This window comes from Tyto alba, unplaced genomic scaffold (assembly GCF_018691265.1).
Source record: "Tyto alba isolate M040663 unplaced genomic scaffold, T.alba_DEE_v4.0 Super-Scaffold_9, whole genome shotgun sequence".
In the NCBI taxonomy this organism is placed as follows: domain Eukaryota; kingdom Metazoa; phylum Chordata; class Aves; order Strigiformes; family Tytonidae; genus Tyto; species Tyto alba.
In genome coordinates, this window is record NW_024881330.1 from 17943992 (window position 1) to 17971218 (window position 27227).

Genomic DNA, 27227 nt, shown 5'->3' on the forward strand with positions numbered 1-27227 from the left:
TGCAACATTTTTTGCTAAATCTGACAACCATCACAATTTAATGATCTGTCCTGGGTTGAGTGAGTGGTGGAGTTTTTTGGTGGCAGGGGAGGGGGCTATCGGGGTGGCCCCCTGTGAGAAGCTTCTCAAAGCTCCCCCTGCTCCACGTCAGCTCCACTTATGTTTGGGAAATTGAGCCAATCGGCTGCGCCTCTGCGATAACGTATTTAAGAAGGGACGTGGTGATGGGCAGTCGGACTTGTGAGGAGGAGTTGCTGCAGCTGCATGAACACCAAGGTCAGTGGAGGAACGGAGGAAGAAAGGAGGGGTGAGGTGTGCCGGAGCAGACACCCCCCTGTATCCTGTGGTGAGACGGCAGGGCGGCCCCACCCTGCCACCCATGAAGATCTACAGTGGAGCAGACATTGATTTATGGCTTGTTGCTCCTGGTCGGATTATCAAGGTTCTGTTCCCGAAGAAGGCTGGGGTCTCATGGGAAAAGGTAGCCCCGCTGCTGTAATTCAGTGCTGGGAGGATTGCAGCATGTGGGGGAGTCCCACGCCGGAGCAGCTCGGGAAGGGCTGCAGCCGTGGGAGGGAATCCAGTCGGAGAAAGTTAGTGACCCATGACGGAGCAGTGTGGGGAACGCTGCGGCCCATGGGAGGAACTCATGTTGGAGAAAGTTTGTGGAGGACTGTCTCCTGTGAGAGGGGGACCACGATGGAGCAGGAGGAACAAGTTTCGGACACTCCCCTCACCGAAGATGAAGGAAGTGGCAGAGCTGACTGCACCCCCCATTCCCTGCCCCTGCGCCACTGAGGGAGGAAGTAGAGATATCGGGAGCAGAACTGAGCCCGGGAAGAAGGGAGGGGTGGGGGGAAGGTGTTCTCAAGATGTGGCAATGCTTCTCACTGTCCTACTCTGTTATGTGTTGTTAGTGTCTGTAATAAATGTATGTTCTTTTTTTTTCTTCCCCTAACGAGTCTGCCTTTTGCTCGTGATCATTAAAGGGGGATTTTTCCCCATCCCAGTCCTATCTTGAACCCCAAGCCTGGCTCTCTGTCCCTTCTCATTGCCGGAGGGGAAGGGAAAGAAAGCTGCTGCATTGTGGTTGGCTGCCAATCAGGCCTAAACCATGACATGATCTCAAACATTTAATGATATTTCTTGAGCTTAAACAATTATCATTATGAAAGCATTTTCATGTTGTTATAAACATTACAAGATTTTCTGTATTGTGTTGTCTGAATGACAAAACCTCATTTTCTATGTTTTATTGCTTTTATAACTCAAATATCTACAGCTGCTTGTGGTGATACAAATTCCGTAGCTATTCCATGCCCTTTTTCAGGAAATCTTTGTTGATAATTTTCAAACACAGAATGAATGATACACATAATGAAATTTCAGACAGCAAGGAAAAGATATTATCTGCTATTAACATTCATATCATAGAAAAAAAAAAGTTCAAATAAAATGAAAGACATATGTAGAGTTGTAGATTATAAATCTACAAATTACCTGTTTGACAGGTGGAGTGAAATCATATGGCAATTCATCATTGCAAGAATTCTTAAATTATGGTGGTTCAAATGCTCAAGATATTTTGCCAATATAAGAACGTTGAATTTAATTCTTTCATTCTTAGATAATACCTAAAAAATATTTTTTTTTCTGTACTGTATACAATAATATTAGTTTGCTGTATCCTTCTGCTTTAGCTTGACAAAATAAATTGGCTTCGTTGCTAATGAAGTAAGAAAGTTTCTAGCACAGTATCAAGGCATTTTTTTTCTTCACCTGTTTCCTTTCAATTTGCTACTAAGTAAAGTTTGAAAGTTGCACAATTTCCTCAGCTTAATTTAACATAAACGGCTGTTGTTCACTAAACAGTGAATGCCCTGACTTGTTTGTGTTTTTTTGCCATATGTAGTATTCACAGAGCTAAACCAGATATGTTAGGCAGTAATTGCTAGACAATTATTATAGCATAAGTGTGCTAAAACCAGTTTAGGCCAAGAGAAAGCCAAATAACTCTGAGATGCTCTTTGTCAGGTTAGTACAAATCTTGTGGGTTTTTTATTAATAATGTCAAAACTGATATTTGCTGGGCTACATTAAACATTGGTTTATATTGTTTGCTTAAATAACATGTGAGATAAGAACATTGTAACTGTCACTCTTGATTTTGCCTTTCAAAAGGACGGGATACAAAATGATCAGTTTAAAATTAACAACAGGATAAAATATCAGTGAAATCTGAATTAGGGCTAAAGTTAACTAGAGTTCAATTTTTATGAATTATAATTGCTTTTTTTTTTTTTTTTTTTTTTTTTTTTTTTTTAATCCACAGTGACAGAAACACTGTGGAAAATGTCAGTGCTAGAATGACAGCCTTTCTGACAGATCTCAGCCATATTCACACCACATATCATTCACCACTGTGCATTAAGAAGGAGAAAAATAAGCAAAAGGGTTCCTTGAAAAAAAAAAAAAAAAAGATCAAGCTGTTTTCCAAAATCATTAAATTGAGATGGATCAGAAAACTAGGTCTTGATTCTGTTAATTTTACTTGGCAGCAATTAAAAAAAAATAAAAATAAAAAATTACATGATTATATGTTTTTGTTTGTGACCATCTTATTCTAAAATTTACATTCAGTGTATTCTTACTACCTGCATAAAAATATTCTTTAGAATGTATTCTTTAGAATATAGGTTTCAAAAATTTTCCAGTCTCTACGCTCTTATCTTTTTATCTATTGTATTTTGAAATAGTTTTGAAATCAATAATGATTTATGCCTAAGTGTGGGGAGATAGTTGGGTTTTAGTTTTGGTTTTATGTCTGGGGTTTTTTAATTATTTTTGCTAGAGGGTTTTTTGTGGATATCAGATATCTGTTATGAAATTTATAATCTGAATTTTGATGTAATGACAGAGTGTACTGAGATTTTATGACATCTGTTACCAGCTGATATAGTCTTTTACTTTCTGGGAAACTGTTGAAATAGTCCAAAATATATGGAAAACTCCTCACATGATATTTTCTGCAAATCTGAAGGAGTTTACTGAGGGAATAGCTTGCAAGTGGAACTGAACTGATACTAGATATGGTTCTCATTTAATCACTCTATATTAAAGAATTGCTAAGTTTTGGGGTTTTTTTATATTCTTATATTTGATTTTTTCATTCCTCCTTCTTTATGTCATGATTTTGTTTTCCTCCTGCAAAAATTTATTATTTTCATTGCTGAGGTTTTGTGCTTTTTAGGCCAAGCCAAAAATAAGCAAAACAAATTCAGGAAAAAGCAGAGTGTTTACACTTAATTTACCACAGCTGTTATTTTGTTAACCATGTCAAAACTGTCAGTGGAACATTTCCTAAGCTTGCTCTCAATCTTAAACCCAGTTGCTACCCATATTTATTTATGTTTATGGTATAAATCTCAATCAGGCTGGGTGCTTTAGCATGAACTCAAGTACTCATTTCATGAAGTCTGTTTTGGTCAGGCCTGTTGAAACCAACTGTAGAACTTTTTACGTGAGAATGTCTCAAACTTGGCTTTTCCTAAGCCTAGTATGAAGATGTACTGCGGGTGTTACAGTCAGTGAAATGATTAGAAAATATGAGCATACTTAAACTCACTCTGAATTATATATTTTAACCATAATCCTGTTTTTTATCCATGCAGATTAAAAAATCTGGTACCGTACTTATCAATAGGAAATGATGTACTTTTATTCTACATGAAACTAGAAAGTGTAAAATATTTTGGTTCTGTTTAGATCAGGTTCAATTTCTTTGTAGTGTTAGCCACAGTATTCTTCCATATTGTGCATGAACGTTTTGATCCAGTTAAAAAAATCGTGAGTGATGTATATACTGCAGTTTAAAAAAAAAAGATCTTAGAAATATATGTGGAGGGAGGGGAGATTGTCTCAGTAGAATAAAAGCACAGAAGGAAGTCCATCTATTTCTAAGACAGGAAGTTAGCAGGTTCAGCAGTGAGGAAATAGAATCAACAGTTGAATGAAAGAACTTGGAGTCAGGACGTATGTGCATGTGCTTTGGGTTAAGTGTTGGAGAAAAATAGTATAATAAAAGAGATGTGGAGAAAAAAGAAGCAATGCAATTGCAGAGGGATAAATGACTTGTCCTCCCATCCCGCAATTTTACTGTAACTCCACTTTCATTACGAAAGGAAGACAGGCCCATTTTCTTAATTATTGTAGATTTTATCTCACTAAATATTTTCCCGCCATTTCTGTTACTATAGGAGTGATGTTTTACACTCTGAAAATACAATCTACCCATAGGAACTGGGTGAGAGATTATGCCTGTTGCAATAACTGCAACTGAAGTACTTACTTCTGTTTCAGCCACCATAGAATTTTAGATTATAGCCATAACCTGAATTTCAGGTATTAACTCCACCTTTGATTAAAAATTTAGATTGAAGACTGAATCTGAGTTTTAGTTCAGTTTGACTTTCTATAAGTTCCTAAAATTGGTTGAAGTTATGTCTCCCATACACTTTGAATGCAAACATATTTTCTTATTTTTACTAATGGTGAATAGGTACACCGAAGCTAGAACTTTTAAAAAGACATATGCACATGATCTGGAGACCTTGATAGGAATTTTTCAGTGCTTGCACTGTGAACAATTGATATGTTTCAGTCTTTTTTGTTTGATGAAGTTTTGGCACAGAGACTTGTCACTTTCCTCCACAGTTGAGTTCATTTTGTTACTCTTGTGAGTGATCTTTATAGTAAATTTTTCTACTCTATATCTTTTTCTGATATTTGTCTGGAAAATTGAGCTGCTGATAGCTTGTTTGTTTGGTTGTTTTTTTTGTTTTCTATGAAGTGACTCCTTTAAAAGTTCATGATACCATTCTGTGGTGGGTTGTCCTTGGCTGGCTGCCAGGTGACCACCAGGCTGCTCTATCACTCCTCCTCAAAAAGACAGGGGGAGAAAATGTGATGGAAAGTCTCATGGCTGGAGATGAGGACAGGAAGATCACTCACTAGTTTCTGCCATTTGTAAAACAGACTTGATTTGGTGAAATTAATTTAGTTTCTTGCCAGTCAGATTAGAGTAGGATAATGACAAATAAGAACAAGCCTAAATCAATACCTTTCCCCCACCCCTTCCTTCTTCCCAGGCTCAACTTCACTCCTGACTTCTCTACCTCCTTCCCCTGAGCAGCACAGGGATGACAGGGAATGGGGGGGGTTGCAGTCAGTCCATAACTCGTTGTCTCTGGAACTCCTTCCTCCTCACACTCTTCCCCTGCTCCAGTGTTGGGTCTCTCCCACAGGCTGCAGTTCTTCATAAACTGCTTCAGCGTGGGTCCATCCATGGGGTGCAGTCCTTCAAGAGTGAACTGCCTCAGCATGGGCTCCCACGACATCAGAGGTCCTGCCAGGAGCCTGCTCCAGTGTGGGCTATTCACAGGGTCAGTTTTTCAGGACACATCCACCTGCTCTACCATGGGGTCTTCCATGGGCTGCAGGGTGAGTATCTGCTCCACCATGGACCTCCATGGGCTGCAGGGGGATAACTTGTCTCGCTATGGTCTTCTACGCAGGCTGCAGGGGAATCTCTGCTCTGATGCCTGAAGCACTTCCTCCCCCTCCTTCTTTACTGACCTTGGTGACTTCAGAGTTGTTTCTTTCACATATTCTCACTCCTTTGCATCAGCTGCTCTTGCACAGAATTTTTTACGCTTTCTTAAAAACGTTACCACAGAGGCACTACCAACATTGTTAATTTATTCAGCTTTGGCCTGTGACAAGTCCTTCTTGAAGCCAGCTGAAACTGGCTCTGTCCAACATGGGTGCAGCTCCTGATCTCCTCTCACAGAAGCCACTCCTGCAATCCCTCCTTGCTACCAAAACCTTGCCACATAAACCCAATACACATTTACAATGCAAACTGAAGGTGATGTTTGCAGGAACATCCACTGATACTGAAGTCACTAATATCACTCCTGTGTTTCTGTTCCCTTCATGATGTGTAGCTGCTCATCAGGTTAGGCTGACATCAGTTAGTGACTTGTTTTTTCTTTTGAAACAGACTGCTTACCCTCAGTGGGATGAAAAAGGGCAACTTCTATGCTGCATGTGAGGATATCCTTTTTGGCCAACTACTGAATGGAAGAACAGAAACAGGGGCAAGTTAATTAGAAGTCCTCAGCCCCTTCCAATGATTGCAGTCCTTGTGTTATTTAAGAAAAATTATTTATTTTTTATCAATGCTGACAGTGAGATTAATTTTATGAGGGAAGGATGATCATGATTTTTTCATAGTTGCTTTATAGACTGATATTTTTTTCCTGATTATATCTGTTGCTGTTTGTTTATAATGGTCTTGGCAAGTCATACTTTTTTAGGCTATGTGGAGCATCACTGTCTACATATCTGTGGAAGTAAAAAAAAAATGTCTTTAGAGCAGAAGGGCGTAAAAAATTTCAGGGTTTCCCTAACACTTCTCCTTGGAAAGCAGTAAAATGGACTGATGGGTTTTACTACAAAAATAACTTTTCAAAAACTAGAAAATGGAAATCATAGAAGATTATTAATTTAAAGTTAATTTCAATATGATGCTTTAAGATTATTTTTGTTTTCTTTAGTTATAATCTTAGATTTAAGTCTTAGTCTAATATGCTTTTGATACTACCTCTGATGCATGATCTTTTAGTCTGAGCTGGTTTTTATTTATTATTTACTGCGATGGCATTATTAATGAAATACATTTCACCTCCTTCATAACATCAGAAGCTTAACTAAATTACTATAAAACTTTCCAACCTTAAGATCTGCGTTATCAAAAAGACATAGAATTATATGCTCAAATGCCACTAAAAATCAGTGAGGAAATGAATCCTATATATAAGAAATCCTAAAAACCCCTCCTATTAATGGAAAGTACAAATCCTTCTATTAGGAGAAAGAAAAAGACTAGAACATTTGTAGCTCTTATTGCTGTTCCAAATTATGCTTATCTGGGAGTGACATTCATTCATAATTTTCTCAAAATAACATTAGAGAATGTTTTTTCTAAGACATATGAAACATATTCAAAAGACTAAGTTAGACAGGAGGAACCAGAGTTGGGAGTCTGAAATAGTAACAGTTGTCTGATCAGCTGAATGGGAAGTTACTGTGCATTTCCACTGTAAAAATGATGTTACTGAGAAAAAGAATTCCAAATGTTCTCATATATTGCCTCATAGACTTGGTACATCTGGTGAATGTACAGGCCAAAACCAGACCTATGTTGTGAGTTTAAATGCCTTAGGGTTTAAGTGCTATTTACCTATGTTTTTATGGATAAGTACTTTAAAGTTGAGAAATCCAATTATATTATGTTTTGGAACCAGTCTTAAACCTCATCAATCATTTACATGCTTTTGTAGGGAAACCCACAGATACCAATGGACCTGTTAGTGTGGGTCCAGGGGAAGGCCATGAAAATGATCAGAGGTCTGGAACACCTGTCCTGTGAAGGAAGGCTGAGAGAATTGGGGTTGTTCAGCCTGGAGAAGAGAAGGCTCCAGGAAGACCTTATTGCAATATTTCGTTGTATAAAGGGGGATTATAAGAAAGATGAAAAAGACCTTTTACCAGGGCCTATACTGAGAGGACAAAGGATAATGGTTTTAAACTGAAAGAGGATTGATTTAGATTGCATATAAGGAAGAAATTTTTTAAAGTGAAGGTGATGAGGACAGTTTGCCTGAATAAGTTGTGGATGCCCCCATTGTTGGAAGTGTTCAAAGTCAGGTTGGACAAGGCTTTGAAAACATGATCTACTGAAAGATGTCCCTGCCCATGGTAGGGAGGGTTAGACTAGGCAATCTTTAAACACCGCTTCCAACCCAAACCATTCTATGATTCTATGATTCATACTTATATTTATAAAGTACTTATGTATATACATTTTAAAGATTTTATGCTTAATTCAATATTTATGAATGTCTTTAAAGAAAAACCTAACACATCAAACCTGCTTTACTGGCTTTTGTAAACTTTAGTTTATTAGCATTTTGGTCTCTGGCATACAACTTTTTGCTGAGTATTGTTGTTTAGAGATATTTCTAAACTGTTTTCTCCTTTTTGTTTACAGCTGGCCTTGTTGCCTTTCTGAATTTTGGCAGCCTAGGAAAACAAGTATGATCTTAGGTTAGCTACGGGCAACTTCCTAATATGAGTATACATTTCTTTTTAACTACATAGCCATTTGTTTCTATATCCTGTAAATTGTAATCAATTGCATCTTCTCTCACCTTTCTCTAAAAACTACCATTCCTTTCATTCATTCCTCATGCTACTATATCAAATACTTTCCAGGCAGGGAGTTGTGTTCAGCTAGATGTGGTAGGAAATAATTAGCATGTTATTCTCCATACAGTCATCCCCATCTTTTTCATAACTGAAGTAAGGAGGACATGGAGGGACAGTTTAATGGAAGAGAGAAACTTTATGTAGATCAGTGTCATCTAACTTCAGTCAACAGAAGGTTAATTGCTATAGTTGGTAGACTTTTTATTTTAAACTCTCTCTCCAGTTAACAAAGAGATATTAGTTACACTAGAGGTACAAATCCTAATGTACTGGTTAATTATTTATCCTAAGAAGAATGTCCAAAATAGGCAAGATCTGTTTCTCTCCACGCAGCTTATCTGTAGAAAAGCACTAGCTGTGAAGGTAATAAGTGATCATTTTTTGAAAGGTGCCTATTTGTTAGTTGATTCAATTTTCACAGAATCACAAAATGGTTGAGGTTGGAAGGGACCTCTTGTCCTGCTCAAGCAGGGAAACCTAGAAATGGTTTTCCAGGACCATGACCAGATGGCTTTTCAATATGTCCGAGGAAGAAGACTCCATAACAGCTCTGGGCAACCTCTGCCAGTGCTTGGTCACCCTCACAGTAAAAAACTGTTTCTTGATGTTCAGACAGAGCCTCTCATGTTTCAGTTTGTGCTCATTATCTGTGGTCCTGACCCATCAGTGAAAAGAGCCTGGATCTGTTCTCTTTGCACCCTCCCTTCAGGTATTTATATACATTGATAAGATCCTCTGTGAGCCTTCTCTTCTCTAGGCTGGAGTCCCAGCTCTCTCAGTCTTTCCTCTTTGGAGAAATCCTTGAGTCCCTTAACCATTTTTACAGCCCTTTATTGGACTGTCCCAGTATGTCCAAGTCGCTTTTGTACTGGGGAGTACTGGACACCACATCCAGACATGTCTCATCACTGCTGAGCAGAGGGTAAGGATGACCTCCCTCAACCTGATGGCAATACTTTTTCTAATGCAACTGAAGATGCTATTCGCCTTCTTTGTGGCAAGGGCATGTTGCTGACTCGCATTCAACCTGGTGTCTACCAGGACCTCCAGGTACACTTCTTCAAAGCTCTTTGCCTTTTGGGTGGCCCCCAGCATATACTGGTTTATGGGGTTGTTCCTCCTCAGGGGCTGGACTTTGCAATTCCCCTTGTTGAACTTCAAGAGGTTCCTGTTGATCCATTTCTCCAGCCTGTTGAGGTTCCTGTTGATCCATTTCTCCAGCCTGTTGAGGTCCCTGTAGATATCAGCATGACCCTCTGGTATATTAGCCACTGCTTCTGGTTTGGTGTTGTGGCAAACTTGCTGAGGGTACTCTGCCCCATCATCCAGATGACCAATTAAGATGTTAAGCAGGATTTGTCCCAGTATTTTCCTGTGGGATACACTACCAGTTACTGGCCTCCACTACACTTTGTGCTACTGATCACCACCCTCTGGGCCCAGACTTTCATCCAGTTTTCAGTCCACGTCCACCTCACTGCTCACTCAGACCATACATCAACAGCTTATCTGTAAATACCTTATGGGAAACAGTGTGCAAGGCCTACATGAAATTCAGGTAGACAATATCCCCTGCTCACCCCTCATCTACCAGGCTAGTCATTTCATCATAAAAGTTTATCAAACTTGATCAAGCATGACTTCCCCTTGGTGAAGCCATGCTGAATACTTCTGATGATATTCTTGTCCTTAATGTTCCTGGAAACGGTTTCCAGGTTTAGCTGCTCCAGGGTAGTTTTAATGTTAAATAAAACTATACCTCAGTACAAATAATTTAAATAAAATTATGCCTCAGTCATAATAAATGATGGATTCAATATTTTTTCCTATTGAAACTATTCTTCTATAATCAAATACATAACACAATTATTTTGTTAGAGGGACCTGTGATTCTATGAAAAATTATGGAGGTAAAGCCCATCAATCAGACAGTAGCATTTCATTACCTTATACCATCAGATATAAATGCACATCATTTACTTACTGGGAAGTAGTCAGACATCTTCAGAACAAAAGAAATTAACCATCCTGAGGATATATGAGGACACACAGATATAAACACGATGTATTTTCTTCTTCTTAGTTTCATTTCTACCACTGAAGAAGGCAACCAGATAATTCCTTTTGATTGATGGACAAAGGGTGGGCATGACATTATTACCAGTTTATAAGTGTTTTTTTTCTAGTTAACAGTGAAAACTGATGTAAGTAGGTATCTTGTGGGTATGTTTCAGTGTGGTGGATTTCTTGCTGTTGCTAGTATGTTTGGATCATTCATACAGTGGTTTTTTGCAAGATAATGTTTGCAGACATAGATTTCTCTGCAGATCAGTAATAGGTGTCCAGAATTTCCAAGTCCAACCTTTCCTTTCTTGCTGTCTTCTAGGTACAAATGCCATTCCCACACCATGTTAAAGTTAGTTAATAATGAGTCATATCCTTCAGTGTCTTGATCAAAAATTTTATCTTCTTTTATAGTTGCTTAATAAAAGTTAATGAAAATAACTTAGTTTTAAGTACAGCCACTAGTAATTTTTAGAGTTATATTGAGACAGCATTTACAAAGGTTAAGATATTTGATGTGAGAAATTATGGCAAAATGCAATCTAAAATAATTGCTTAGAGATAAAAAAAGCCCCAAACCCACAACACAATAGTCTGTTGCAGAAGATAAAAGTTGTATAATAATTTGTATTGTTGGGAACATGATTAACACACTGACTTAAGTAACAGCATATATGCTTGCTTAATTATTTATTTGCATTTCTTCATTTCCCTTTATGGATGATATATTGGTAGATGAATTAAATTGTGTAATTATTATTTATGTTTGTTTCTTTGTAGAAGGCCTTCTTGTCAAGATAACTTTTTTTTTTTTTTTTTGTAGAACACTTCTTTTTATTGGGGTTACATAGGCTGATAAAATGTTGAGACTGTATTCCTCTGATTAATCATTCTCAGAAACTCTTCTTGTGAATGAAAGCCAAAACAATGGAGATCATACTTTTATGCAAACAGGAAACTATAACATGAAAAATAAAAATATGATCTCTTCATGTTGTTATTTTAATGTGCTATCCTTCCATTTCAAGACTTTCTGACAGTATTTGTTCTTAGGAGAGTGAAGGACTATACATTTATTTTTAATTATTATGGCCCCAAAGTAAATAAATCTAAATAACCTTTATAAATAACTGATCGCAGGCTTAGCCTCTATGGAAAATTAATTGACATTTAGCATTAGTATTGGATTAAAAAAAAAAAAAAAAAAAAAAAAAAAAAAAAAAAAATTAAAACCAAAACCAAACCAGAATAAAACAAAAGCCCTTTTTGAAGGATTGCATGAAGAAAATTACATGTTGTGTTTACCAATGACTCTGCAAAGCAGAATTCATCTGCTATCTATATGATTGAGATTACTGGCAACCACTGAAATAAAATGCTCCAGGACAACCCCATCTGGTCTTCAGCTCTCTTCCCAATAGAGAACAGTTCTGAAGATCCTGTATCTGCCAGGTTTTGTGGATCTTTTGGCTGCTTTAGAGCATCTTAGATGGTACTAGTTAAATATATTTATGCAAGTGAATTCCATTTTAGATGTCCACAGTGTAGACATCCATATATAAGTGTCTGGCCTCACTTTATAGTCAAGGAAGAGAAATAGGTACTTCTAAGCTGTGATCATCTAGTATGTGTTATCATCTTTTATGAAATAAATTGCATCCTAGACATGTTTTTTCACTGGTTATGAAGAAGCCTACATTAAATATAGATGTTTGCACTGTAGATGTCTACAGTTAAGTATGATGAATCTTATTGCCAATAGACTCAACAATATCAAAGAAACTTTCCAGTTTGGCTAGTGAGTATTCATCTCCTGGAACTGTCTTACAACTTTGTGTGTCACCTGCTTTTTTCCATAATGTTCTATATTCTCCAAGTTTTTTTTCTCATTTTTTTCCCCTCTCCCCCTATTCTCATCCCTTATGATACTCAAAGATTAAATTAAATTCAAAAGGCACAAGTGCTTAATATTTAGGCTGTTTACTTTTGGATTGTATTTTGTTCATATAATAGGTGACTACCAAAAAGGCAATTAAAATACTATTATGTTATACATCAGTTCCTGGATATTTTTAATCATTGAATTATATGCAATGTGCAGCAAAAGAGTATGTAATAATGTTGTGTTCTTGGAAGGATGTTTTAATTCAGATTTGTTCCTTACTGTTAATATTGTCTAAGATACAGCTTGTTTAAGCTCTATCTTAGTTTAGTTTTTAAGTACTGTTCTGAAGATAAAAGATTCATAACATCTTTAGAAAATTCATCCTTATTTTACTGATAAAATGTCAAATTTTATGAAGTGAAAACATTACTGTACTTCTGAAAATATTTTTAGAGTTACATTTGCATTGGAAGCTTTCAGATAACAGATGCACATATGAAAATACATACAACTTTAAATCTTTACACTTCCCCTTCACAAGCAATTCTGAAACACATATACTTGCTTTTGTACACCATTCTGCTTTGTATGTTCTGAAATTTTAGAAAGTACCTCACCTGGAACACTATTTTCCTTGAAAAATCTTTGGGGAGAAAGTTCCATCAGGAACTAGACACACAGTCATATGAACAATTGTCTAGAAAAATTGCTATCTGAAACACATCGTCCTAAACATGTTGTCTCTCTGAAGAGTTGTAGGAAGCTCTCAAGTTAGCCATAAAGTCTTTTCTCAATAAAGTCTTTTCCCATGTTACTTCTGAGCTGGATAACAGACTCAATTTTGCCCAAGGAGTTGGTTCCAAATGATATGTTCCAAGGCACAGAAAGGAGGTAAAGTCTACTGAAATTTGTTGGAAACTAGATCTCTGCTCCCATTTCTTTCTTTGAAGAAGTTCTTGCAAAATTACTAGAGACCAGAGCATACCATCATAGTTTTCAGAGTTATTTTTCAAAGAGGACTTTTTTTTTTTCTGTGTAGCTTGGATAATAATTATTAATATTACCATCTTGTTTGTTTGTTTTTTTTTTTTTTTTTTTTAATTGCTTCTGGGTGTAGAAATTTAATTTAATCCAGCAATTATAAGTTGGTTATTGCTTCTGAGTTTATAAACAGCAAAAGCAGACCAGAATGTAGAAAGTCTATTGCCTTCCTTTTAGCTACTTTAATATTTATTTTAGTGGTTAAGGAGTGCAGAGATCCACATATTTTATTTTAAATAAATTTGTTGTTTATATATATGGAGGAAGAGGAAAGAAAAGATTCCTGTTTCCCAAGATTAGTGTCTAGGGTCATGTTTAGTAATATCCTCTGAAACAAATTTCAAAATGTGATTAGTCTGTTACAGGATAATTATAGTTGTCTGCTACCTGATGGATGCATCACAAAAGCTACTATAGATGTACAAAATTTCAGGGACTATTCCAGCGCTCTTTCTGAAAAAGAGAATAGTAATTATTACATTGCTTAATTTTAAGTAAAGATATTCTTCTCAGTCTTGAAGCTATACAGATACATATCTGATATCATTAGTTGATTTATAACGTGAAATGATAGATCATGACTATGGGGGTAAACTGTGTCAACTGGAGTTCTTCATCTTTGAAATTTCCCTCTTGTGCCTGTCTTCTAGAGCTCACTTCTGATAGTATCCTTCTCTTATCCAGAATCCTGTAGTTCAGGCAAATAACTGGTGAAATATTTTTGTTCATAATATTGTTCCCTGAAAGTGTACCTGACCATTTGAAAATATTTTGTGGTCCCTCTGCATTTTAATTTTTTTTTTTTCAGTTTTAAATGAGATTGTAGAGTGGGGCATAAATACAATAAGTATATAAATACATGTTAAACATGATCACTGTTGATATGGATGAATAAAAACAATGGATCATATGTCATTGATATTAATGATGCTTATATCTTGCTCTGGGAAACTGGAAGAAAAAAAAAAAAAAAAAAAAAAAACAAAAACCAACAAAACCCAAAAAACAAACTACTTGAATTTATAGATCAAGAAAGAATACCTGTCCTTCTGCTTCTGATTACCATGAATCTACTAACCAGATCAATAGCACAATTTAGTAATGTTAATCTGGTTTAAAAAATCCCTGAATTGTTTATTCTTACAAATAATAACAGACTAAAATATAGAATTACCTTGAGGTTTTACTCTGTTAAACTAATTCAAGGATGCCACTTATTTTTGGTCTGCCATTTACAGCTTTTTCAGAAGAACAAAAAAAGACAAAATGTTAGATAACTGGTAAAAGCAGAATTTTTGGCAGTTTTATTACAAAGTTATACGTTATTTGCTCATTTTACCTAAATCTCAGGTTTTATTTTGGAAGGTTCCAGCATGCTCAACTTTAAATACTGGTATCATCAAAATACATTTCCGTATTCTAAAAGGAATAATCAACATAATGAGCATTGCCAAATCTAGCCATCTTTGGGTCCGATCAAGCTAAATCTGACATTGTAAAACAAGGACTGAAAATACATCTTATCACTGAGATTGTTTATTTTCTTGCCATGCAGGCATATTTGCAAAGATTTCAAGTACATTTTGTATTGTACATGGTATACTTCATATGTCAGAGATAAACAGCAGAGGATGAATTTCCAAAAATTATACACAGTTGTTTTTCACATTTACAACACATAAGTGCTTGTGCATTACATATGTAGGAAATTAATTTACTGCCTCTTGCTTGTTGGATATTGACAACTCTGCTGTTGCTGTATGTTATTCTTGATCCATTTGTGTAAATTCTCTTAAAATTAAATGTCTTCAAGTGTCAGTTAGAAAGTGTATTTGCCAATTAAATGGCAAGTTTACTTTGCCAAGTCCAAAGTTTATACTGTAAATCAGCTCAGGTTTGGTATGTTAAATCTAAGTTGAAAAGGGTTTTTATTAGTAGGTTACATACATTTGCTTGCTTACCCTTTAATGACCTGGAGTTAAGAAATATTTAATTTGTACTATAATGTGCCTGGCATAGTTATTTGTAGGTGTTTCTAACCCACTTCCAGGAGAAGTACGCAGGGTACGCAAAATGATTTACTGTACCAAGCAATAATATTTGACTTTTTCCTATACATAAAATATTATCTTATTTGGTGGTTACTGTTTCTGGTTTTGTTTTACTACTGGCATTTTCGTACAAAGTTGCAACATTTTATAATTTTCAGTTGATCCAGAAACTTTTAGGAAGAAATCATGATAATAACCACAGGAATAAGATTATCAAATGATAACATTCCAAATTTTTATAGCCAGTTACTTTAACACATTTTTTTTTAATATATTCTTAAATTGTGAAAGTTTTTAATGAATTCACTTCTATTTCTTGTCTTAAATATGTGACTGTTTCACAGAAAATTATACAAGACAAATGTAGACTAATTATGCATTTGTGGCTTTACACAAGTACACTTTTTAAAGTCACACCTATCCCATTATCACCATTTTAGGTAAGTTACAAAGAAAGTGGGCCAGCATTTTTTTAATAAAACATGTTTCTCTGAAAATGTTAACATAGGAAAATCAAATAATAAACTTCTTTTGCTTGTACACGTATTCTGTTTAAAACTAAAAACCCTTTATCTCAGAAAATAATTTCAGATTGTGGAATAATGAGAGATTACATCAGAGCAGCCAATAACCTGATAGATCACAACAGAATCATCATTAATTTGGGGATTCACCAGAGACTAATGGAAAGATTCAAGCTGAAGCCTATGATTTGAACAAAAAGTCAAATTTACTTATTTTTTCATGTTCCACAGTATTTCTAATTAGTCAGATATTTTTTCATGGAGTTCTCTTACTTTTTTATTTGTGAAATCTGTTAAAAAATAACGGAAAACATCTTACCTTTCTTCAGTGAAATAAAGAAAATATTTTAATTTTAAGCATATCAGTAAAGATTTTTTTTTTTTTCCTGGTCACGCCTGATTAAAAAAAAAATATCTTGCAACACCTGTAAAGAAACTTATGTTTTCCTTAACCTCTATCCTCTCCTCTCCAATGAAATACAGATAACATGGAATATTGCTGGTTGTGCTAAAGAAAATAAGTTTTAACTTTCCAACACTGATTATAAGGATAAGTACTTCAATTACAAAAAGACAGACACTTTGTATCATTTTGGTCTCAATACAAATTATCTGGAAGGATATTAATTTAAAAAAAAATATTAGTCTTGCACTGACTAAGAAATATATGATGAGATTAGATTTCTTCTTGTGTACAATGGAACACAGGATTATGATTTAGATGGATGAACTAATCGTGATTTTTATTAACATTTTGGATTTCTTGTTATTATGAATGTAAATTTAAGATTTTTGTGCTGTAGCGCTTAAGTATTGATAGTATTACCAAATTTTTTTACCGTTAACAAGTGAAATATACTTTCAACCTGAATTCAATACTAATATTATTTGTCCAGAAACTCCTGTCTTTTATTGTGGAGCTTTTGTCATGTTCTGATGCAACTGTACATCTAACTGCACATAATTTAAATGTGGACCAAAAATGAAGGCTCTTCTCTTTTTTCTATTTTTTTTTTTTTTTTTTTTTAAATAATGAATTAAATGTGTCAGCCTTAAATCTAGTTATGGATTCTTATGTCTAGGCTTACAAATTTTGTGGCTAGAACAACACAAACTAGCTAGAATATTTGAATACATTTTTTAAAACTGAGAAGATTAAAAAGATTTATGTTTGGTTTTGTCTGTTTTACTCAGACAATTAGAGCAACTCAGATACTTTCCTACTCAATTTTCCATGTCCTCTCCATCTGGGCCCTCTTCACTTTCTGAATCTGGCTGTATTCCCTGGGGTATAATACACACATACATGTGTGCATGCACACACACGTTTGTGTATGTGAATATGCCAAACTGATTGTTTCTCAGTGTACTTATGTTCCTATTTACACCAATAAGAAAAAAAGTGTTTCTCCTCCCTTTGGAACAAATTACAATCCTCAGGACATACATCAGTTTCTCCAACTTGTCTGTACTGGCTTTTGTTCATAGAAACATGTCCTTCTTCAATCAATTACCCAGTGTTGCAAAGCACTATGTGCTTTCAAGCACCTGATATTAACCCATGAGAATGTCATACACAGCTTTTAACACAAACGCTCGCAGTCCTCAATTATAACAATAATTAAAGACCATTTATTACAGACAGAAACATTAAAAATTCCTATGCATACGTATTTTGTCATTTTTATTTATATGAAGATTTAAGGAACTTCTATTATTTTCTTAAAGTCAGAGTTAACATGATTAATACATGGGTGGAAACAATATGCTTTATTTCATATTCTAATAAGGCTGAATTTTTCTCTACATGAAAAATCGATTGTTTTCTTAAAATAGAGTTGAAATTTTTATCCTTTAGCATTAAATATGCATACTACAAATTACAGGATATAAAAAATGCCTATGCTTCTGATGATAGCTGCATTTTACTCAGGTTCATAAATAAGAAAATGACTTCTACCTTTGATCCAGGTTTATCCTACTTGAGCCAGACTATAGATGTGAACAGTAAATTGTGTTCTTCACCTTCACTGCATTTACTTAGTGAAGTACAATTATTCAGTTGTTATTTGAAGACAGTTGTATTGCATGAAGTGCAATTAGTTATGTTGCCCTTTGAGTATATCTTAATCAAAATGTAATGCAATTATCCAGAACTGTATTAAATATGTAACAACTACATAAATAAGTGAAATGATGGTGCTTTGAGGAGGTCAGCAGAGTGATGATACCTTAAACTTATTATAATTCATATTTCATGAACCTAAACTGTTGGGTTAATTACAATAATTTATTGTAAAGTATGCTAAAGTTACATGTAATTATTAATTGGAAAATCTTTTTTATTTACACTGCTGAAAAGTTTATTTCCAGACTTGTTTGTATGATTATTTTATTTCTAAAATGTATTTACTCATTTTATTTCCTAGGTTATTCAGATAAATTTTGAAGAATTTGATTTGGAGATTGGCTATGACACGCTGACAATTGGTGATGGAGGAGAAGTGGGTGATCCTAAAACTGTGCTTCAAGTGTAAGTCTTTTTCGTTTACAATTTATATGCATTACAGAATATCATGAATATGTTTTCTGATGAGAAAAAATAGTAATTAGAATCAGCTAAATCTCAACAAGAAATAATATTACAGAGCTTCTATAATTACTGAAGGTGATAGTTTAAATACATTTTTATATGTTTACTATTCTGAAGTCAGAAAGAGATGTTCTAGATGAAGATAAACTAAAATCAGGAATTTAAAAATACATAGCCTGTACATTCATGTGTAGACATGTAAATATTTAAAGGCTACTGTGCTCCCTTTATAAATCTGTTCTCAAATTAAAAGTGTATAAGAACATAACTGAAAATAGATAAATTTATGACTTATTCATACATTTTTACAATCTCCTAGAAAGCTTAGTATGATAAAAGATGTACTAAAGGTCTTGACCTTTAAGTGCTTATTGACTATTGACTATTGACAATGACTCAAAAAATGAGTTAGCATAGGGAAAAAAATTACTACAGAGAAAATTTGAGTAGGATATTACTTAAAACACATATGATTACAAATCAGACAGCACTGACTATTAAATAAGATTTGCATCATCCATTAGTACTGTTCTAGAATGTCCAATCCTGAATATATAGAGCGAATCATAGAATCCTCATCAATGGGTACAAGTTACTCCTGGGGACATTCCATTTGGACAAAAGAGGAAAATTTTTCACAATGACAACTGTCAGGCATTGAAATAATCTCCCCATGGAAGTGGTGGATTCCCCAACATTGGACACTTTTAAGATTCAGCTGGACAGAGTGCTGGGACATCTTGTCTAGATCGCGCTTTTGCCAAGAAAGGTTGGACCAGATGATCCCTGAGGTCCCTTCCAACCTGGTATTCCATGATTCTATGAAACTGGCCTCTCAGTATGTACCTTATGTTATCATTAGTTCAAATGAGTTACAAATTTAACATGCAGGTCAAAACAGAAGCAGATGTGATAAATGATTAGTACAAAATGTGTTTAATCAAAAAACCAAAAAAATAGCAAAATCAGAATTCCATGGAATGATATTCCCCACAGTATATTTAATGGAAATGTATTAATATAATTTGAATATAATGTAACTTTTTATTATTCACTATAAGAATTTTATCAGGAATTTGTTTGGCTTGAGTATTCTAAAATCCATGTTTAGATTTTGTTTTCTTTCCTAATTTCATCTCATTAATAACATTAATTGTAAAACTTTGATCAGAAAATACAGCTGTTTCGGGATTTGCAGATTTTCATCATGAATTCCCCCTTAGATTTATCCTTCAGAGGATAGACTCTCTGACTTCCTATTTGTAATGGGTTTTGTAATCATTGTATCCCTTCTTATCAATGAGGATACCAGGTTTTGGCCAGGTATTTCAGGTGCAATTACTTTAGGATAATGCAAAGTTTCTTCAGTAGATTGTAAATGTGCCAATTGTTACTAATAATAGTTTTGAGAAGTGGGGAATTACTGTAATTTATATTTTATAAGCAGTACCAAGCCTTTAAAATAAATTCCTCATAATGCTGTAATTCAGTTTCAGATATTCTTATATTCCTAAGATATGTTGAATACCCTCTCATGTGGAAAGAACATTTATTAAGTACTAATTCACTGGGTCTTATTAACATTTAACTAAAGTATTGTTTTTCATTGGTACTTGAATTACAGTAACACATTGAGGAACAGTAAATTGAGATTTAAAATTTTGAGTAATGTAGGAAAGCACTTTGTCCAGATTTTATTTCATTCAAGATGTTAGTATTTTATAATAGTATGTCTGATGATGAGACCTATGTTGAGGAAAAATGGTGAAATTACAGGATTAAACTTGTCATTAGTATAAAAGAATTCTGAATAATTTTCTTTAAGACAAGAGTAAATTATAGTTTTCAAGTGTTAACAAATAAGAGAAACTGCTCTGTAAATAACTAGATAAATAATTTTGAAGAACTTTTACCGTGGAGATCCTGAAAAAAAACCTCCCAATAAATTTGTAGGGTTTTAATATTAAATAACATTGTATAATCAACCACATATATATTATTTTTGTTTATTAGTGGAATGACTGCTGATTTTTCTGTGATCAGAATTACTGGTGTTGAGGTTATTAGGATTAAAATCTATGAAAATATTACATGGAAGATGGAACATCATTGAGTACTGTAAAAAACTTGTAAATCTTTTCTCCTGTGAGTCATGCAGACCCTGTCTGAGATATGATGCATGGCAAATAAATCAGCTATTGTATGATTTAATTTTTGGATTTTAAGTTTTAAACCAATTACATGTAAATGATGTGAAAACATTTATCTTCCATTTATCAAAGTTAATCAGGAAACCTATCCAAGGGTTTAATCCACTAGTTTTACTAGACACTGCTAGATAGGAAGGTTCAGAACTAAAAAATGAATTTAAGTACATTCAGATAGAGTTGTGTTTCCTAAATTGAGAATTGCAGTCCTGATAATTCCTACTCTGCTGGTGCTAATCACAGAAGTAGCTAAACTCCAAAGCCATTTCAGTACTTGCCATTAAGTTTTTCTGGGTACTTTAAATTATGTGTCTATATACATGCTCCCAGCAACATGAGAGACTGCTCCAGCCTAGTGAGCCTAGCACCTAAGTGAATCTGAGTGGAATACATTTTTTGTGTGTTTGACAAAATGACTAATATGAAGGCATCTGAAATCTTTGCAAGGTGAAGCAGTGTTAAGTTTTATTACCAAGGGAATAAAGGGTAATAAGGAAAAGGAATGGTGAATCCTCCTTCATACATCAGTCAGCACTTTTCCAGGATGTTTGAAAGTCTGCTTTCAGCAGCTTGATCTGACAGTTGCTGCAAGCGACTCTTACTGTAACACACGTGAGCACTGGTTTCTGTAACTTGCATCTGGAAAATCTAGTGCACAAGGCATGGAACTCATTCTTAATCTTTTAGTATGATTGCTGTGTTGGGTGTACATGTATCCAGTCTTCCATGTTACAGATCATCTTCAGCAGATGGAGGGTGTTTCAATCTCCTGAATATCCTCTAATCTAGTCTTGAGTGTACTCTTTCAGGGGGGATGTATGTCACTAGTATGTGGGAGGGGTATTTCTGTAGTCCTAGAGGAAAACACCATGCTGAGTGTCAGAACTGTTAAGCTGTTTAATAAAAAGGGAGGCATCATAATCGCATCTTTCCATTTCTACTGTTGACAGTGCTCACTGCTCAGCTATTGAAAGGGAAGGTGTAAGAACGTACTTCAAGGAGTGAAATCTAGGTAATGAATCCAGGGTAGAGGAAATCACATAAACCCCAGGAGGAAAGAAAGGATAATTCATAACTGAATAATTTAATTATTATCTTAAATAGCTTCCTTCACATAATGCTACTTGTTCTGGATCTTATTGTTCTGTGGCCCCAGAGTCTTCCCAAATATTGTACAGGGATCCTTAAACACTTAAAAAAGAGCAACAAGTGATTTCTGTGTTCTGCTGACTGATTCTTATTTTCAAAAATACATTTTCAAATGGTATTTTTTCCCGATGTACTATTTAATTGAATAGTAGTTTTTGAAAACTGTATGAATTTAAAAAAAAAAAAAAAAAGTATTTATAATTGACTTCAGAAATTAGAAATGATAAAAAATTTTATAGCTGTTTTTCATAGGAATTATTCTTTCTGACACAACAAAGAGCTTAATATTCCCAATGTCATTAATATTCCCAAAAGGTACTGTCAGTCACCAGTGACAATTGCAAAATTCTGTTAACCATTACATCAGTGTTGTTTCTGAGGAACATCCTGTTAATCTATTAATTTGGCAAAGACTGATCTCACTGAATACACTTTCCTTTAGTGAGGGAATGAGCAGTTAGTACATTATTTTGGCCAGGCATGTACTTGTTCAATTCTGGCAAGAGTCTTTGTAGTAGCTCCATCTGTGAACACAGATGTGGGAAATAGACATGAATTTCTCCCACAACAGAGTATTTCATACAGAAATAAGCTAAAAAAGACCAGAGGGGAGAACTAAAATTAACTGCAAAATATATTTAAAATAGTCCATTTGAAATTCCAGCTACTGTTAAAGAATGGTTAGAACAGCAAAAACCAAAGTTTTCAGTCATACAGTCTTGTTCTTGTGATCCATTTTACAAGAATGGAGAATGTTTTGGTATTTTCCACCATTCTGTTTTATCTGATAAACTCTTACCAAATTTGAGACAAAGTTTTTTGAAAAAAAAATGTAATATAACATAAAAATGTATCTTTCACATTTCATTTTTGCTATCACACTATTTCATTCAGCAAACAGAATGAACATTTAAGATTGCATTGACTTGTACATTTTTGCAAACAATATGAACAGTGAAAAAGTAAAGAAAAAATAAATATCAAATTTAATTCTAATTAATCAACATCCTGTAATATTATGAGGTTTTAAAGTTATGTCATCTGGTATTTTTGTAAATGAAGGAATGAATGTCAGCTGAGTGTATCAGGCATCTTCTTCCGTTGTTGTGGTAGAGGTGATGAGGGAGGTGAGAGAGTGCAAGGAACACATGGATCTTCATAATAGTATTGATATTTGAGAATTACACTTCCTCTTAAATATGCATTGCATGTATTCCAAAGTGGGTAGTGGTATAGTAGAGAAGTCCTTTTTTTTGAAGAATAAATGTCGTACCTCATTATGGGCTTCTAGTGTGATTTGATATGTCTGCATGTCATGCCTGAGTCATGCATGGAAGACTGCCAGATAATGCTAAGGGTTAGGGGAGATACATGTTTTTCTGGACCAGCAGCTGAAAGTGAGATGAAATATTTCAGTACAACAGAAGCAGTAGTTGCTTATGTTTATAGACTGCTATCAAATCTTCAGTCATTGGAACCTTGAGAGCTGTATTGACTAACCAGACAGTAGATAACTGTGGTTTGAGCTGCAAACAATGAATGAAAAACATAAAAAAATATACTTAATATCTATTTAAGTACTTTTTAAAAAAATAAAAAAAGAATCTAGTTACTTAATAGTTAATGGCTTTACAGATTTTTTTTCTATCTATAGGTTAACTGGAAGCTTTGTACCAGACTTAATTGTGAGCATGAGCAATCAGATGTGGTTGCACCTACAAACGGATGAAAGTGTGGGCTCAATCGGTTTCAAGGTTAACTACAAAGGTAACAATGCTTTATTGGAACCAAATTTAATGCTGTACCAAAAATTAAGCCAATATTATGAAATGTTTTTATTTCATGTTAGGGGATGCGTTCTATTTCCAGTTCTGTCAGTTTTAAAAACAAGAAAATGCAAGCTGAGTTGAAAAAATACAAAAAATAAATTTATTCTCTTTAAAGGTCTTATGTCACATGAAACTGTACTCTTTATTTGTTGTGTTCTTACAGCAGTTGTTTTTTGGCATATAGTTTTACATTTATTTTCTCTTACTTCATGTTGAAAAATATTAGAATGAAATAATTCTGTGATTATTTAAAACTAAATGCATAAAGGAGATTAATAAATCCTACATTTTTTGAAAATTATTCATGCCTACCACAACAGAAAACAAACCACCTCAAATGAAGAATTTGAATTACTGATGAGTTTTGGGCCAAGACAAAGAAAAACTTACCTAATAATTTTGTTCTTCATGGTCTTCATGTGAGGGATCTATAATGCATAACATAAACCAGTTGCTGCTATTTGATACTTCTGGGAGAACATACAGTTTTTGTATAGCGTGAACAACAGAATCAACCAAAAACTTAAGAATAACATAGATATATACACATATGTACTTCTGTATTATTACAGAATTAGTTCTACTTATTACTTTTATATTAGATTTAACATAGCTGCATGTATTTCTTCCAACAAATGTTTAAGCTGCATGGTTCCTGCCTACCACCAAAACCAGATAATAGAAAGTATGCTTATTCATCAAAAGGGAAGAGAGGAAAGACACAAGTTAATAAACAATTGTGTGTATTAGAAATGGAACTGATATAGTTGAGGATGAGCAGATGGAGTGAATAAGCATATTGAGAGTAAACCTGCACAATGTGACTTGCTGGGTTTTTTATCTATCCATAGTTTTTCTTTGTTTGTTCATGTATATTAAACTCTATAGTGGTATGGCATAAGTGTGCTTGCATACACTTGATGTTGAGATCTAGTGGACTAAGATAGAAAGATCTTACTACTTTGTTGTATGGTAGTTAGTAAGACCTGGGTTTTCCACATTCCAGCTGGTGAAAGAGGCAAGAGAAATGATCTGTATAAACAAGTTCAAGAATTTGTTAATATAGCAAATTTTGAACCACAGCTGAGTGGAAAAGGAAGCTTTTAAGATCTCAGTTTGAAATAATTTGCATATCTCAGGTAGATGCTTCCTTTATTTACAGGATTCTTTTCTAGTAAAATTGATTTTACTTGCAACAATTTTAGTTTGCAGAAGGCAGAGGATTATTTTCTAGTCTCTTGCAATGTACCACTATGTCTTGTTTTATTCATGAGCTATATTTATTCTTAGAAGCCATAGTTCTGCAAGAATACAGTTAATTGAATATGAATAGGTAGAAGAGGACAGAAAGGGAGAACATTCACAATCTCATCTCCGTATAATCAACTTTGTGATTGAACACCTAGATATGAAGCCTGTATTTCTCTCTTGCCCTACATTGGTACTTCATACTAGATCACTAAATAGCATTTGAATGCATCAAGCATTCAGTGGATAGACACTGTGTGGCTGGGGGGAGGTATTTTTTTTATTTTATTTTATTTTTTTCCCTCCAATCTAGACTACATGATAAATTTTTTATATCAGTTGCCTTTTCTTTGATCCCTGAGAGGATGTATTCATTATAGATTCCAGAAACCAGGCAATGTTCCCTTAAATAAAATGGGAAGGGGGAGAGAGGGACACAGGTTGTGGGGGGTTGCTATTTTTTTTGTTCCTTTTTCTTTGTGTTTAAATCTGTTCTGTTAATGATGGTAAGCTCTGAAAAAAAAAGACATATTAACAGATAGTATTTTGTATAAGCATCAGTTTTGCAACTAAAGTTTTGGAACTTATAAATTGGAAGTTGAGAGAAAGTCCAATGAGGTAAGCAGTAATTCATTTAGAACAGTGCATTCAGGGCTATGACATATCACTGACTTCTTTACTAGAATCAAAAAATTTAAAAAAGCTTTTATCTCAAAAATATTCAGAATTACTTAATTATGATTTCTGGGAGTCAGTGAGAGGACACAGTAGTTTAAGTAACTAAGTGAATTATTAAGAATTTATGTCCAATTTGTTTGTATTTCTCTTTAATGGACTACATCAAATTCTATTCCTATAACTCATCCTCTTCCACCTCACAATTTCCAGTATCCACTTAGACATCTAACTACAACTGATACTGTATCTATTTATATATATTATACATTTAGATCTTTTAAGTTTCTGCTTACATAAAAGATGCAACTACATTAGCATTTTATGTTAGATCCAGCAGTGTGATTTTTGAAATTAATCCTTTTCTGATCATTCCCACTCCCTTTGCTTTAGTTTTCATCATGGAACAATGCTGAAAGGCACAAATTGCATACCTTTGGGGCAATTCATAAGATGCACTTGAATAGCATTGAGAATATCATTCCTTATGTGCTCCAGCTTCCAGTGAGGATTTATCAGGATCTGATAAAGCTTGTCTAAAATAAAACCCCTAAGACAAAATGATATTCTTATAGATTGTATGGATACTGTATCTTCTTTTGTTTCACTTTACAGACTTCCTTATGTCAGACTTAATTACTTGATAATGTACTTGATAAGAGTACTTGTTAATAGCTAAAGTTATTTCCTACTAAAATGTTTTGATGCATAAATATCTTCTTCTGTGCATCCCAAGACTCAAGTAACCACAGAGGTAGTGGGAGATGTGTGTGCCTCATCCTATCAAAATTTGTAAAGACATTTTTCAATCTAGTTGACATTTAGGTCTGAGTCTGGCAGGCATTTTCAAGAATATAGATTGTTCTGAGTCCTACATGGAATATGACAGGAGGAACAGAAGGTTGTGGGATGTCATTACTCAGTGCCCTTTGCCCATTATCCTCTAAAATGGTATACTTATTCAAGGTGAGAAATAAAAGGTCACATCCTTTTTGACTGGGATGGGATTGAATATGCTGTATCATTTGTAATGATAGAAATAGACAAATTATTTTTTAAATACCTCTGCATTAGTAGGATTTTGGCTGAGGAATTAATTTATATTCATTTTATCACAGAAGCCAACAGCTTATTTTCTTTTATGTATCTGCCATTTGAGACAAGCAAGGAAGTCTTCGAAATAATAAAAATTTTTGTCTTCTTCTAGATTAAGATGTTGCATATGGAGTTATTTTATGGTTTTAATAGCTATATCCCATTATAATTATTTAAATATAGAGATTTAAACATTAGAGAGAATATTTTAAAGTAAATAAATTTTTGTTGTTGTTTTGAAATTTCTTTTCCAGTATACCATAAAATGAAAGTATTTAAGAAGGTAGAATAATAAATATCAGGAATGGGCAGAACAGAAATACAAACACTACCTCACTACAGATATACTTTATCTGTTATCTCACTATTGTGTAAACTCTTTTCAAGCTTCAAACATATGTGTAGATTTTTTTTTTTTAATGTGAAAACATGGAATATTTAGCAATTTTAAGTACATTGTTTCCAAATCAAAATTTTGGTGATTATTTGAAAACCATAGTTCATCCTTTAGATATGAGATAAGACTGTGGTGCTT

The 27227-nt window shown here is 34.2% G+C and overlaps 1 protein-coding gene across 1 annotated transcript in view; it reads left to right on the forward strand.

The window, feature by feature from the left end:
• CSMD3 (CUB and Sushi multiple domains 3) overlaps nucleotides 1-27227 on the forward strand; it is a 703442-nt gene that overhangs the window by 313163 nt on the left and 363052 nt on the right. The window contains exons 12-13 of the mRNA XM_042785878.1: nucleotides 18326-18429; nucleotides 23500-23612. Coding sequence (XP_042641812.1) covers nucleotides 18326-18429; nucleotides 23500-23612 — 217 coding nt within the window. The remainder of the gene's footprint in view (nucleotides 1-18325; nucleotides 18430-23499; nucleotides 23613-27227) is intronic.